This window comes from Micromonas pusilla, assembly GCF_000151265.4.
Source record: "Micromonas pusilla CCMP1545 genomic scaffold MICPUCscaffold_15, whole genome shotgun sequence".
NCBI lineage: Eukaryota > Viridiplantae > Chlorophyta > Mamiellophyceae > Mamiellales > Mamiellaceae > Micromonas > Micromonas pusilla.
Window position 1 is genome coordinate 73,070 of NW_003315896.1, and position 14,066 is coordinate 87,135.

The window sequence follows — 14,066 nt, forward strand, 5'->3', positions numbered from 1 at the left end:
GGGGTGGGGCGCCGGCGACGCGACCGCGGCGCGCGCTGTCGACGTCGACGCCGCGCGAGGCGCCATCGAGATGACGGCTCTCGTGGGCGGCTCGTCCGCCAGCGTCCGCGTGCGCGCGCGCGTCGCGACGATCGTCGTAGTTCGAACTCGATCCGGCGACGACTTCGGCGTCTCCGACGCGGAAGCGGCGGTTTCAGGTGCGTTCTATACAATGTTCCCCATACGACCGCGCTCGCGTGGTGAACGCCGATCCTTAAGGACTTTTCCCGGGGTCTCTCTCCGCCCACCCCCCGCTTTCAATCCCCGTCCTTGACGCCTTTCAACGCCAACTGACGCCTTTCAACTCCACCCCGATATCATCGCTTCGTATAGAACGCCCCTCACGTCGGCGAAACGACGCCGCGCGCGCGGTCGCGGACGCGACCGCGCTTGCCGCCGCGCTCGACGCGGCCGCGCTCGCGCTCGACCACCACCTCCTCGGCGGGTCATCGAACGCGGGGCGGCTCGAGCTCGCCGCGGCGAGCGGATGCGTCGTGACGTCGTCCGCGGACGCGTTCGAGTCGTCGGCGGAGGAGGCGCCGATGACGACGACGACGACGGGCGTTTCGTCTTCATCCGCGGGCGCGGTCGTCGCGAGCGTCTTCATCCTCTCTCGTCGACGCGGCGACGGCGGCGTCGTCGCCGAACTCTGCGGCGGGGTGTACAACTACGCCCGGGTCGGGCGCACCTCTCCGCACGCGTCCGTCGGCGGCGGTTCGCGGGAAGAAGAGCCCCCGCCGCGAACGCCGCTTCCGACGTACGAAGTGACGTGGCAAGCGACCCCGGAGCGCCGCGCGCGTCGACCGCGCTGCGGTTTCGGTTCCGGTTTCGGCGGCGGCGGCGGCGCCGCGCGCGCCGCGCGCGTTGGCCGCGTGAGATGCGCCGCGAGCGCGTTGACCGCGTTGCACGCGCGCTCGCCGCCCGACGACGACGGCGGCGGCGACGTTCGCGTCGTCGTCGCGCCGTCGGAGTGGTGTCTCTCTGGGATCGTCCGCGCCGCGGAGGCGGAGTCGCGCAAAGAGTCCGGGTCGTCCGTGTCGTCCTCTCGCGCGCTCGGCGGGTCGATCACGATCGCGACGACGAGTCCGAGTTCGAGTTCGAGTTCGAGCACTCGCGAGAGAGGTTTGACGGATCGCGCGACCGATGAAACGGGCGTCGAGGGAGCGTTTTCCGTCTCATCACTCGGCGCCGTCGCGCGTCCGAAGCTTCTGCCGCGGCCGCGACCGACCCGCGCGGCGGCGCCGCCGCGCGTCTCGTCGATCGCGATCGTCGGCGGGCACGGCGCGCTCGCGTCGGCGGTGACGACGTCGCTCTTGCAAGGCGGCGGCGGCGGCGGCGTCCGCGTCGTCGAGCTGTACTCCCGCGCCGGGCGACCCTCCTCTGACGATGAACCGGGACACCTCGCAAACGCGCGGTCGCGACGGCGCGGCGGGTGGCGATGCGTGTTCACCGCGCAGAGCTTCGACGGCGGGTCTCGCGAGTCCGTGGACGCGCGGTTCGGCCTTAACAACGATCGATGTAACGGTTCAGGTTCCGGCGTTGCGCGGCCGGTTCCGGGTATCGTACTGCGCGCCAACGGCGCGCTTCGCGACGCGCTCGTCCCGAGGCAAACCGCGGGGACCGTCCGATCGATCTTCGCGTCGAAGGCTTCAATCGGGTCGGTTTTCCTTTCGACGATGCACCCCTTGACCGCGGACGTGCTGTTCTCGTCCGTCAGCGCGCTGCTCGGGTCGCCCGGGCAGGCGAACTACGCGGCGGCGAACGCGGCGCTCGACGCCGCCGCCGCCGCCGCGCGCGAGGAAGGCCGCGCCGTTCGAAGCGCGCAGTTCGGCGCGTGGAATACACGCGACGCCGGGATGGCCGCGACGGCGAAACGCTCAAACACCAGCCGTTACGCGGCGGCGTCGTCTTCGACGCTCGCGAGGCTAGAGCGGTTGGGCGTCGGCGCGCTGGAGCCGGAGGTGGGCGTCGCCGCGTTGTGGAGCATCCTCGGGGAAGGAGGCGACGACGCGCCGCCGGCGACGACGGCGGTGACTCCGTTCGAGTGGGCGACGTTTTTCGGCGCGCACCCGTCGCTCGCGAAGGAGCACCTCTTTTCGGAGTATACCGGAGTGATACGACACGTGTCGTCGTCTGCTCGAGGAGAGGAATCTGGGATTGTTGGTGATGATTACATATCCAGCTGTGAGGACGCGAAGGCGACGCGCGTCGCCGATGTGGGCGCCGCCGTCGCCGCCGCCGTCGCCGCCGTCCTCGGCGCCGCCGTGGATGAAAACGAACCGCTCATGGCCGCGGGGTTGGACTCCCTCGGCGTCACGGAGCTCCGCGCCGCGCTGAGGAAGGACGTCGGCGTGGAGATCCCCGCGACCGCGCTGTTCGATCACCCGTCCGTCGCCGCGCTCGCGTCGTTCATCGGCGGCGAGGTTGTGACTCGCGCGATGAAGGCGTCGCCGTCGAAACCGTCGAAACCGGGCAAACCGGTCCTTTCAACCTCCTCCGCGCTCGCGGTCGACCCGTCGCGCCGACGCCTGACGCCGACGACGACGATCGTCGGACACGCGTGCGATACCGTGCGCGGGGGATCGACGAGCGCGAGCGGCGACGGTCGTCTGAAGCTGTCGTCTGAAGCCGACGTCGTCCCGTGCGCGCGATGGGACGCGGAAAATGGGAAAAACGGGCGGCGGCGGCGGCGGCGGCGGCGCGACGTCGTCGTCCTCACCCCTCCCGATGCGCTTCGGCGCTTTCCTCCTTCGCCGCGTCGACCGCTTCGACCCGGACGCGTTCGGCGCGCACCGCGGCGAAGCGAAACACGTCGACCCGCAGCAGCGCCTCCTCCTCGAGTCGACGCTCGCCGCGCTCCTCGGAGCCGGCGACGGCGATTTCGTCTCCGTCGTCGGAAACCCCGGCGGCGTCGCCGTCGCCGTCGGAATCCAACACATGGAATACGCGCACCTCGGGAGCGGCGGCGGCGGCGGCGGCGGCGGCGGGGATCGAACCGGCGGTGACGCGTCTCCGTACGCCGCGACGGGGTCCGCGCTGAGCGTCGCCGCGGGTCGAATCGCGTTCGCGTTCGGCTTCGGTTCGACCGCCGTCTCGGTGGACACCGCGTGCAGCGCCGCGCTGACCGCCGTCCACGTCGCGCGCTCGGGGGCGTTGCATCGGGGAGGGTTCGCCGACGACAGCTCACGGCTGTCGAATTTGAACTTGAATTCATACTCGAATTCGGAACGGTCGGCGTCGTCGGCGTCGTCGTCGCGTCACTCGGTGTGCGGCGGCGCGAACCTCATGCTCGGCGCGACGAACGCCGCGGCGATCCGCGCGGCCGGGATGCTCGCCGTCGACGGTCGATGTAAAACTTTCGACGCGGGCGCGGACGGATACGGTCGCGGGGAAGCGTGCGGGGTGTTTCTGCTTCGTCACTCGGGACCCGGTGGCGAATCTGATTCGGATCAAAAGGTGCCGATCGGCGTCTTGGGCGTGCGCGTGGACGCGTCCGCGGCGAATCAGGACGGACGGAGCGGGTCGCTGACCGCGCCGAACGGGCTCGCGCAACGCGCGGCGATCGCGGAAGCGTGGCGCGAATCCGCCCCCGCCTCGTTCCCCCGCGCCGTCTCCACGCACGGGACGGGGACCGCGCTCGGGGATCCCATCGAGATGAGCGCGCTGAGGGCGGCGTGTGGAGAGATCGCTGCCACGTGTACAGATAGTATGGAACGAACGGCTGATATGGAGCCGTTACCGGCCACCGCGGCGGCGGCGTCAAAGTCGAGCGTCGGTCACGCCGAAGCCGCGGCGGGGACGACCGCGATCCTCGAAGTCGTCACCACCCTTCGCGCGCGCACGATCGCGCCGTTGAAGCATCTTCGAACGCTAAACGCACACCTTTCGGCCGCGTTGGAGTCGCACCGCGTGTGTACTGGTAACGGCGACTCTGGATGCATTTTCATCATGCCGCGCGGGGGCGGCGGCGCCGCCGCCTGCGGCGCCGCCGGCGTCAGCGCGTTCGCTTTCATGGGCACCAACGTCCACGTCGTCTTATCTGGAGATGATGATTGGTCCACGTCAGCACCCTCGTCGGCACCTTCGCGAGAGAAAACCACGCTGCCGTGGCGTCGCGAGCGATCGTGGCGCCTGGACGGCCCCGACGGCGGCGTGCTAGCCCTCGCGCGCGTCGCCGCGACTCGCGTCTCGCGACTCGCGGCGCGAATGGCGTCGTCTCCTGCTGAGGTGCGTTCTATACACTGGTTCCCATACGACCGCGTTCGCGTGGTGAACGCCGATCCTTAAGGACTTTGCCCGGCGCGTCTCTCCGCCCACCCCGCGCTTTCGATTCCCGCCCGCGACGCCTTTCAACTCCATCTGACGCCTTTCAACTCCACCCCGACTTTCGCTTGTATAGAACGGCCCTGAGTGGCGGCCGCTCGACGGGTCTTCCGACCGCCCGTTTCTCGTTCGCGCGGACGCGCTCGCGATCGCAATCGACGCGGCGACGACCGCGGTGTTCAGCGGAAGCAGTACTGGCCGTTTTAACGGTAACGCTCTGGAGTCGACCGTTTCGTTGACGCGCGCGACGTTCCTCGGCGGCGGCGGCGACCCCGGGTGGCGCGGCGGCGGGTTCGCGGTGGACGTCGACGGCGTCGACGGCGGCGTCGGCGTGTTCGCGCCGTCGTCGCGCGCGATCGTGATGCGAAGCCGCGTCGGACGCGTGCTCGATGTCGCCACGGCGAACGCCGCAGGGTTCGCTTTGGGTTCGTTCGACGGCGGCGCGGCTTCGATTATTCTCGAGGCACGGCGCTCGACGCGCGTCGAAACGTACGCGAGAGCGGGGAGCGCGCGCGGGACCCGCGACGCCGGCCGCGTCGCGCCCCTCGCGATCGACGCCATCGTCGCGACGCTCGAGCGCGGCGCGTACGACATCGCGACCGTCAAATCGTTCTCCTCCGCCGCCGCCGACGACGACGACGCCGATGCGCGGCGTGCCGTTTCGCTCGTCGCGTCGACCGACGGCGCTTTCGTCGGCGGCGTCGGTTTCGGGTCATCAGTCCGGGGGACTCTCGGGATCAGGGGGACCGCGGCGTCCGCGGGACCCGACGACGGCGACTACGCGCGCGAGCCGACGTCCTCGCGCGCGACGACGAAGATGGACGACGTCCCGAAGGCGTCGTCTCCGAAAGTCGCCGCGTCGGACGTCGCCGCCGTCGTCGCCGCCGTCGCGGCCGACCTCGCCGGCGGCGTCGCGGTGAGCGTCGACGCGCCGCTCCTCGACGCCGGGATCGACTCTATCGCCGCGGTGGAGTTCGTGACGACGGTGCAATCCGCGGTGGGGGTGCCGTTGGACGTTTCGGAGGTGGCGACGTTGCCGACGATGGGCGCGATCGTCGAGAGGGTGACGAACGCCGTCGCGGCGGCGGCGGCGGCGGCGGCGGCGGATGAAATTTCGGATGAAATTTCCGCGCGGCGTCCGGGAACGTCTCCCGCCGTCGCCGCCGTCGCGCGCGACCTCTCCGTCGCCGACGACGGGATGATCAAATCGCTGAAGCCGGCGCGCAAACCGCCGCCCGCGTTATTCCTCGGCGCGCCCGCGTTCGGGGACGGTCCCTTGGCGTACATGAAACTCGTCCACGCGCTTCCTCTGGGAGACCATCCGGTGATGACCCTGGAGCGAGACACCACGTCCACGCCGTGGCCGGAAGCGGCGCGGACGCACGCGTCGCGCATCGCGACGTCGCAGCCGGACGGAATTATCGCGATCGGAGGGCACTCCCTCGGCGGGCTTCTCGCGGTGGAGTCCGCGGTGTGCCTAGAGACGGAGCACGGACGAGAGGTGTCGTGCTTCTTATTCGACGCGCCGCATCCGGTGCAATTCAAGAGCGAGTGGAACGACGTTCCGGGGGGAGGTGCCAACTCTGAAGAAGAAGAAGAGGGTGCCAACTCCAACTCCTCCTCCGACGACGAAGAAGAAGAGAGCACCGGCCTCGCGTACATGGAGGTCGTGCTGACGTCGTTTCACTTCGACACGATCGCCGCCGGGTGGTCGGGGATGACCCGGGATGAAAAGTACGCCACGTTTGAAGACGTCACGTTTCAAGCCACCGGACGCGTCGTCGACGCGAGAGCGATGGACGAAGAGATCAGCGCGGGGCCGTACGCCGCGCAGTGGAACAGCGGGATCGTGAGGAACGAGGCGGACGGGACGTGCGACGTGAAGGCGTGGAAGATGCTGCGCGGGAACGCGGACGATGAAGACGACGACGACGGCGGCGACGGCGAGAAAAAAAACACAAAAATATTCCACCGAGTCCGCGGCAAAGTCACGGTGTACAAAGCCTCGGACGAGAGCAGCGCGCTGTTCGAGACCGACCTACAGATGGAACACGGCGGCGCGGTGTTACGCTCCGTGAGCGGGTACGCCTGGGCGCTCGCGTGCGATCACCTGGAGATCGTGCACTGCCAAGGGAGTCACATGAACTTGATGACGCCGGAGGAGGACGGCGGGGATCTGGTGCGTTCTATACAAAAGTTTTTCACCCACCGCTCGGTTTCAACATTTGATCGCTCCCCATTTCAACTGACCGGTGAACTGTTTTTGTATGGAATGGCCCTCAGACGCACACGATCGCGCCGCATTTGACGCGCGAGCTATCGCGGGCGTGGGGGGACGTCGTCGTTAAACCACAAACGGCTTCCAACGAAGCGTTACCAACCACCACGACAGCAGCGACGACGACGACGGCGCCGATAGTGACCCTAAACGACGCGGAGCGCGCCTTGGAAACGCACGGCGAGCTCGGGTACGACTTCGCGCCGTGGGTCGCCGAGACGTGGCACGACATGCGCGACGCGGATGCCGCGTCAGGTGCGTTCTATACACTGGTCCCCATACGACCGCGTTGGCGAGGTGGACGCCGATCCTTAAGATCTTTTGCCGGCGCATCTCTCCGCCCACCCCTCGCTTTCAATCCCCGCCCTCGACGCCTTTCAACTCCAACCGACGCCTTTGAACTCCACCCCGACATTCGCTTGTATAGAACGGCCCTCAGACGCCCCCGCGAGTCGCGGCAGGCTCGGACTTCCGTGCTGGACGCGTCCCGGGGTGGTCGTCGACGCCGTCCGCGGGAACCCCGGGGTGAGGTTACCCGCGCTGGACGAGTCGTTAGGCGGCGCCGTGCTCGGATTAAACGTCCTATCGCGCGCGTTGCTCGACGACGAGAAGGACGCGGACGCGGACGCGGAAGGGCATCAGGTGCGTTCTATACACTGGTTCCCATACGACCGCGTTCGCGTGGTGAACGCCGTTCCTTAAGGACTTTTGCCGTCGTCTCTCTCCGCCCACAACACGCTTTCAATCCCCGTCCTCGACGCCTTTCAACGCCAACTGACGCCTTTCAACCCCAAAAAACCAAAACCAAAAGAATCGTCGGGACGCGACGCGACGGCGCGACACCGTGATGGTGCTCGTCCAGGACCTCGTGAGCGACGTCGAGCACTGGTCCGCGATCGCGCTGACCGCGCGCGTGCCCGTGATCGGGGTCCACCTCCCCTCGGGCCTAATTCCATGTTCGAACGACGACGACGGGGACAGCGGCGGCGACTGCGGCGGCGGCGGCGGCGGGAACGAAAACGAAAACGAAAACGACGACGACGACGCGCGATTCGCCGCCGTCGTCGTCGGCGCGACGCGCGCGGCGCTCAACCTCCACGATCGAGTTGAAAACGCCGAAGATGCGGCCGTTACGACAACAACAAAGAAGATCATCTTCGCCGCGCTCCCCGGAACGTCCGCCGCGCGCGTCGCGTTCCACGCCGCGATGCACTTCGAGCTGTGCGGCATCGCCGACGCGTGCGCCGTGGTGGCGTTGGACGGAGGCGCGTTCTATCTCACACTAGTCCCCATACGACCGCGTTCGCGTGGTGAACGCCGATCCTTAAGGACTTTCGCCGTCGTCTATTTCCGCCCACCCCTCGCTTTCAATCCCCGCCCTCGACGCCTTTCAACTCCGCTTCTGACGCCTTTCAACTCCACCCCGATATCATCGCTTCGTATGGAACGCCCCTTAGACCGCGACGACGTCTTTTCCGCGAGGCTCTCCAAGCTCCCGCCGCGCGCGTTAGACCCCGCGTACCAGGCGCTCGCGGGGAAGTTGCAGGAGACGGAGACGCCCGGGGGCTGGCGCGCGTTTCGAGGGTTCGTTGGGAAGAGCCCGGGGTCGAACCCGCGGCGTTCGAACAGTTCGAACGCGAACGCGACAGCCGGCGACAGCCGGCACGCGGCGGCGCTCGAGGCGGCGTCGCGGCGGCGGCCGCGCGAGACGTCGCGCCGCGCGTGGGACGAGGACGTCGACGACGCGATCGTTCGCGTCGTCGCGCTGTGTGCGATCGCGCGCGAGAGCGTGGACGTGGACGTGGTGAGCGCGCACGTCGCGGTGATGTGATGAAGGTTCGCGCGTAGTTGTAGCTTTGCTCCGCGCGACTGGTACGGCGCGGTTGAAGATTTTGTTCAAGTTTCTGTTCATTTCACTTCCAACGACGCGTCGTTCTGTTCTTCTTCACTCTCGCCCGCGCGAGATCCTCCCCGCCCCCGCCCGCGATGCGTCTGACCGTGCGCACGCCGCGCATGGGGTGGTCCGCGGTGATCGACGTCCCCGATAAGTGCCTCGTCGGGGAGCTCAGGAAGACCGCCGCGCAGGCCGCGGACGTCCCGCCGGCGCGCGCGAGGCTCATCCTCCGAGGCGCGACGCTGGAGGTGCGACCGACGCGACGATCGCGATCGCTCGCTCGCGCGCGCTCGGGTGCCCACATCCATCACCGACGCGCCCGCGTCGCTGACGACGCGACGCGCGCTCTCTCTTCCCCCTCTCGCCCGCAGGACGACTCCAGGATCGCGCCCATCAAACCGGACGACACCGTCCTCGTCGCGCTCGCGCCCGAGCCGGTGAACCGCGGCGGACGCGCGGGAGGGACGCGCGACGACGACGACGACGACGACGACGACGACGACGCGGTTCGATTCCCCTTCGGCCGCCTCGATCGCGCGCGAACGTCGCGAACGCGTCTGCGGCTTCTCCGGTTCCTCCAGCACCGCGTGAAGCTCCCGGAAGCGCTCGCGCACGGGATACTGCGCGTGCGGCTGAGGACCTACGCGGGGGTGGTGGTGTGGCTGACGCTGTGCCGCGCGTCGTGGAGGTGCGCGGGGGCGAACAATTCATTTTTTTCCTCCGTCTCTTCGTTCGTTCGTCGTTCGGGGCGGCGAAAAGAAAAGCGCGCACGACGCCTGACCGGTTCTTCTCCCCGCCGCCGCAATTCCGTCCAGGTACGACCACGCGCCGCTGTTTCTCTTAGCGACCGGGTTCTTCCTCGTGTTCGCCGGGCTCGGGACGAAAAAGCCCGGCGAGGCGAGCGCGTACTCGCTGTTCAACGAAAACTTCCGCGAGTTGCCGGGAAACTTCAACGCCGGCGACGTCGACAGAGTCAACCGCGGCGGGGGGTACTGACGAGGCGCGTTCTTCTCGCACTGGTGCCCATACGACCGCGTTCGAGCGGTGCACGCCGTTCCGTGAGGCCTTTCGCGGGCGAACGAGAGAAGTGGAAGCGATGCCGGCAGTAGTAACTAGACTAGACTAGTCTTGTAGACCGCGGTAGTGACGTGAACTGACGTCGGTCGGTGCGACACGCGCTGCCAGGCGCTTCGCGCGACGCGTCACGTCAGCCGCGGGAAAACCTTTCCCGAACCAATCGCATCTCATCGCGGTCAGACTCGACCGCGCCGCCGCATGCTCCGAGCCCTCGCCCGCTGCCGCGCGTCCAGGACACCCTCACTCCACCCCCGGTCGTCGTCGTTCGCGTGCGCGGCGTCGACGCGCATGGCGCCGAAGCACGACGCGAAGCCATCCTTCCCCGAAAAATACGTCGTTCCCGAGCGATGGACGCCCCCAGGCGACCTCGGCGGGAAGTTTGGCGGGATGAACCGCCCGACCGCGGGCGCGCGGTTCGAAAGAGCCCTCCCAGTCGGGAAGCACCCTCTGCAGCTGTACTCCCTCGGGACGCCGAACGGGCAGAAGGTGACGGTGTTGCTCGAAGAGTTGGGGCTCGACTACGACGCGTGGAAATGCGACATCGTCGCCGATCCGCCCGCGCAGTTCAGCTCCGGGTTCGTGGAGGCGAACCCGAACTCGAAGATCCCGGTGCTGATGGATCACAGGGACGCGAAAAGTCACGGCGCGCCGCCGACGCGGGTGTTCGAGAGCTGCCACATCTTGTTGCACCTGTGCGAAGCCGCCGGCGCGAGCGGAGAAAAGTTTCTACCGAGCGCGCGCGTCGATCCGCGCGGACGGACGGAGTGCCTCAACTGGCTCTTCTGGCAGGCTGCCTCCGCGCCGTACATCGGCGGCGGGTTCGGGCACTTCTACAACTACGCGCCCGCGAACTATCAGTACGCGATCGACCGGTTCGCGATGGAGACGAAGCGACAGCTGGACGTGTTGGATAAGCAACTCGCGGGGAAAACCTTCGTGGTGGAACGAAACGACGACCGATACGGGGACGCGCCGACGATCGCGGACTTTGCGATCTACCCGTGGGTGAAGTGCATCGACGTGCACTACGAGGCTGGGGAGTTTCTATCGTTGAAGGAGGACTACGCGAACATCACGCGGTGGTGCGAGACGTTGGAACGACGGGAAGGGGTGAAGAGGGGGATGCGGGTGAACGCGTTCGGGCCGGGCGCGGTGGAGGAGCGGCACAGCGCCGCGGACTTTGATTAGCACGTGTACGAGGTGTAGTCGCGGTTCATTGTGTGGTAGTACATTCTTTATTCTTTGCTATACGCTTCGCGTCGCGATCGTTCGCGGTCGTGTTCCACACTCCGCGTCGTTACCAATCGTCCATGAGTATGTCCCACACATTCTCCGCAAATGGCGTCCAGCGGTGTCCTCGTGTTACCGCCGCATCATAGGTTTCCTCGTCCACCGGAGCTCCGTGCCTGATAGCCCATATTGCCGTCTCCAACTGATCTCCAAGAACACACGAGAGAGCAGTTTGTACGTCCCAAGGCGCGCCGTTCGTTAGCGCCCATTTCAGAACGTGAAAATGACCAGAGTATGCCGCGCCGCTACAAACTGTCGCGTCCCACGGAGCGCCGTTCTCTCGCGCCCACTCGAGAACGTGCAGGTGACCTCGCTTGGCGGCTTTCGTGCAAGTATCAGCCCAAGGATACTCGTTCTCTCGCAGCCACTTGAGCAGCTCGAGTTCGCCAGCGTAAGCGGCCCAGCCACAGAAACGTTTGGCCTTCTCGCTCATGGGTTCGAAACCACACGGAACGACAGCGACGAGTTGGAAGCCAGAGTAAATTTTTCCCTCAAACCCCCGCGTCACCGACGCGAGAAGCTCCTCGACGCGCGCCTTCGGCAAGCTCAGCACGCCGTCGTGGCGCATCAGATACTTGACCGCATCGCCAGAGATGAATCCTCGTTCAGCTCGATCGAACGCCGCGGGCAACGACGCGACTCGCGCGTCCGCGTCGCGGAAGACGCGACCGACGCGCGCGAGCGCGCAGCGGTCGCGCGCGTTCGGCAGGAACGAGAAGACGAGACACGCGAGGGCGGGCTCGGCGGCGAGGACGTCGCCGAGGGTGGCAGCGGCGGGGGCGGCGCTCGGATCAGGAGGAGAAGCCTTCGGGCGTCGAGATCTCGTCATCACGACGCGCGGGGTGGAAGGCGCGCGCGTCGAGGAGTGCGCAGCGCGCGCGCCCCTCCTCGCTCGACACGGAAAGTCGAACTCCCGCTCCCAGCCAGCTGGCGCGAAAACAGAACACTCCGCTCCGGTCCGCGCAGCGCCCGGCGAAGCGTCACTGCGGCCGCGCGCTGCGCACCACTCGCGATGGAGGCGACGGCGCACCCGCGCGTGATGCCGATCGCGTATGTCCAGGCGAACGCGGTGTTCGCTCGCGGGTGGACGATACGATGGCGCGACATCGAGGCGCGTCGCCGGCCGCGTCCGGGCGCTCGAGGACGTCCATCGTTTTTCTTCCTCCCGCCTTCTTCGATCTCGCCGCTGAACGCCCGCCCCCCTCCATCCCTCCCTTCCTTCCCTCCCTCCATCAGAAAACGCTGCGGGACCTCCTCCTCCCCGTCGTCATCGTCTTCGCGCTCATCGTCCTCGAGGTCATCATCGGCGAGGAATCCCTCCCCGCGGTCCCGAAACTCCCCGCGGTCGACACCGCGTGCGATCCGCACCCGCCCGGCGCGAACGTCTCGAGAGGCGCGGTGTGCTGGTACTACCCCGTGCGCGCGACGCACGAGCACGTCGTGGGGTACGCGCCGAACAACTACGCGTCGATTAACGCGCTCATGGCGGACGTGCTCCCGAGGGTCGCGGACTCCGCGCCGCGGCTGCACGCGGAGTGGACGGGCGAGCTCACCATGCGAGGCTTCGAGACGGAATCGGCGCTCGTGGAGTTTTACAAGACGCAGGCGCGTTCTATCTCATCACACTGGTTCCCATACGACCTCGTCGGCGTGGTGAACGCCGATCCTTAAGGACTTTTGCCGTCGTCTCCCTCCGCCCACCTCTCGGTTTCAATCCCCGACCTCGACGCCTTTCAACTCCGCTTCTGACGCCTTTCAACTCCACCCCGATATCATCGCTTCGTATGGAACGACCCGCAGCCGCACTCGGTGTACGCCGGCGTCGTCTTCCCGCGGTTCCTCCCCGCGCGCGACGCGTTCAGGGACCTCTCGAACGCCGCCGCGGGGTTACCCCCCGCGGGCGCGCCGCCGCCCCTGGACGAAACGCTCCGCGTGGACGAGTCGTTTCAGATTTTGATGAACGGATCGTGCGTCCTATCTCGCACTGGTCCCCATACGACCGCGTCCGCGCGGTGAACGCCGTTCCTTGAGGACTTTGCCCGGCGTTGCTGTCCTCCCAGCCCTCGCTTTCAATCCCCGCCCTCGACGCCTTTGAACTCCACCCCTGACGCCTTTGAACTCCACCCCGACATTCGTCGCTTCGTATGGAACGACCATCAGATACGTCCCGGGCGGCGGGCTCGACGGCGGCGAGAGCGTCGGCGACGAGTGCCGCCCGCAGATCGCCGCGGACGGGTCTCTGTACTCCCCGAAGGGCCGCGGGACGTTGCCGACGCTGTGCTCGTCCATGAGTTACCTGAGCACGGGGTTTTTGCACTTGCAGAGCGCGATGGCGTCGGCGCTGGGGCAACGCGCCGTCGGCGACGGCGGCGGCGATTCATCGCTCGGATGCGGCCCGGACGCCGCCGCCGCCAACATATCAGCATCGAGTGGTGCCCTCACCGTCGAGATCGCGTACGCGCAAGCGCCGCTGCCGGAGTACGACCGCGGGTTCGGCAGCGTCACCATGCGTCTGTTCGCCGCGGTGTATCTGACCGGGTGCCTCGTGAACACCCTCTACGCGTCGACGCGAGGTGCGCCGCGCGTTTTGTTGCGAGACTGCTTCCCGTACGACCGCGTTGGCGTGGTGAACGCCGATCCATAAGGACTTTTGCCGTCGTCTCTCTGCGCCCACACCTCGCTTTGAATCCCCCCGCCCTCGACGCCTTTCAACGCCAACTGACGCCTTTGAACTCCACCCCGACGTTCGCAGTGATCCTGGACGACCGCGCGTCGCGAGCCAAGGAGACGCTCCAAGCCGCGGGGCTCACCTCCGCGGCGTACTGGGTCGGGACCGCGCTCTTGACCGTATGCTCCAACGCCGCGAGCGGGGGATTCCTCGTGTTCGCGACCGTGTTTCTCGGGTTCTTCGACCTAATATCCGCGCCGCCGTTGCTGTTGCTCACGTCCGCGTACGCCGCGGCGGCGACGTCGCTCGGGTTTCTCATCGCGACGATTTTCAAAAAACGCCGCGCCGCGGAAGCGGCGGTGGGGTCTTCGCTCGTGTTATCCGCCGCGATATTCATCCCGCAGACGCTGTTCGGCGCGCCGGCGTGGAAGGTGTTGATCGCGAACTTCCTCGCCCCCGTCGCGTTCGCGGGCGCGATGGACGTCGCCGTGCAAGCG

General features: G+C 67.4%; 7 protein-coding genes across 7 annotated transcripts; 6 read left to right on the forward strand and 1 right to left on the reverse strand.

Annotated features, from left to right (window-relative positions):
* Positions 1 to 2,976: 2,976 nt before the first annotated feature.
* MICPUCDRAFT_22787 (uncharacterized protein) lies at positions 2,977 to 3,672 on the forward strand (the record flags this gene model as incomplete). The annotated part of the gene is made up of 1 exon (XM_003063521.1): positions 2,977 to 3,672. A coding segment is annotated over one exon (696 nt), but the record flags the coding sequence as incomplete, so codon positions are not given.
* Positions 3,673 to 7,487: 3,815 nt separating this feature from the next.
* On the forward strand, positions 7,488 to 8,471 carry MICPUCDRAFT_53352 (uncharacterized protein; the record flags this gene model as incomplete). The annotated part of the gene is made up of 1 exon (XM_003063522.1): positions 7,488 to 8,471. One exon carries the CDS (start codon positions 7,488 to 7,490, stop codon positions 8,469 to 8,471), a length of 984 nt encoding a protein of 327 aa, XP_003063568.1.
* An 861-nt stretch (positions 8,472 to 9,332) lies between these two features.
* On the forward strand, positions 9,333 to 9,530 carry MICPUCDRAFT_22897 (uncharacterized protein; the record flags this gene model as incomplete). Its single annotated transcript, XM_003063523.1, has 1 exon — positions 9,333 to 9,530. A coding segment is annotated over one exon (198 nt), but the record flags the coding sequence as incomplete, so codon positions are not given.
* Positions 9,531 to 9,823: 293 nt separating this feature from the next.
* On the forward strand, positions 9,824 to 10,852 carry MICPUCDRAFT_49743 (uncharacterized protein). Its single transcript, XM_003063524.1, has one exon. The coding sequence runs from the start codon at positions 9,900 to 9,902 to the stop codon at positions 10,797 to 10,799; it is 900 nt and encodes a 299-aa protein (XP_003063570.1). The 5' UTR covers positions 9,824 to 9,899; the 3' UTR covers positions 10,800 to 10,852.
* Positions 10,853 to 10,908: 56 nt separating this feature from the next.
* MICPUCDRAFT_53355 (uncharacterized protein) lies at positions 10,909 to 11,334 on the reverse strand (the record flags this gene model as incomplete). Its single annotated transcript, XM_003063710.1, has 1 exon — positions 10,909 to 11,334. The coding sequence occupies one exon, from the start codon at positions 11,332 to 11,334 to the stop codon at positions 10,909 to 10,911; it is 426 nt and encodes a 141-aa protein (XP_003063756.1).
* Positions 11,335 to 11,494: 160 nt separating this feature from the next.
* MICPUCDRAFT_53356 (uncharacterized protein) lies at positions 11,495 to 11,941 on the forward strand (the record flags this gene model as incomplete). Its single annotated transcript, XM_003063525.1, has 1 exon — positions 11,495 to 11,941. One exon carries the CDS (start codon positions 11,495 to 11,497, stop codon positions 11,939 to 11,941), a length of 447 nt encoding a protein of 148 aa, XP_003063571.1.
* Positions 11,942 to 11,996: 55 nt separating this feature from the next.
* MICPUCDRAFT_53357 (uncharacterized protein) lies at positions 11,997 to 12,572 on the forward strand (the record flags this gene model as incomplete). The annotated part of the gene is made up of 1 exon (XM_003063526.1): positions 11,997 to 12,572. The coding sequence occupies one exon, from the start codon at positions 11,997 to 11,999 to the stop codon at positions 12,570 to 12,572; it is 576 nt and encodes a 191-aa protein (XP_003063572.1).
* Between the last annotated feature and the right edge of the window lie 1,494 nt (positions 12,573 to 14,066).

Coding starts and splice junctions, on each gene's coding strand:
- MICPUCDRAFT_49743 (XM_003063524.1), top strand. CDS start 9,900: ATGGCGCCGAAGCACGACGCGAAGCCATCCTTCCCCGAAAAATACGTC.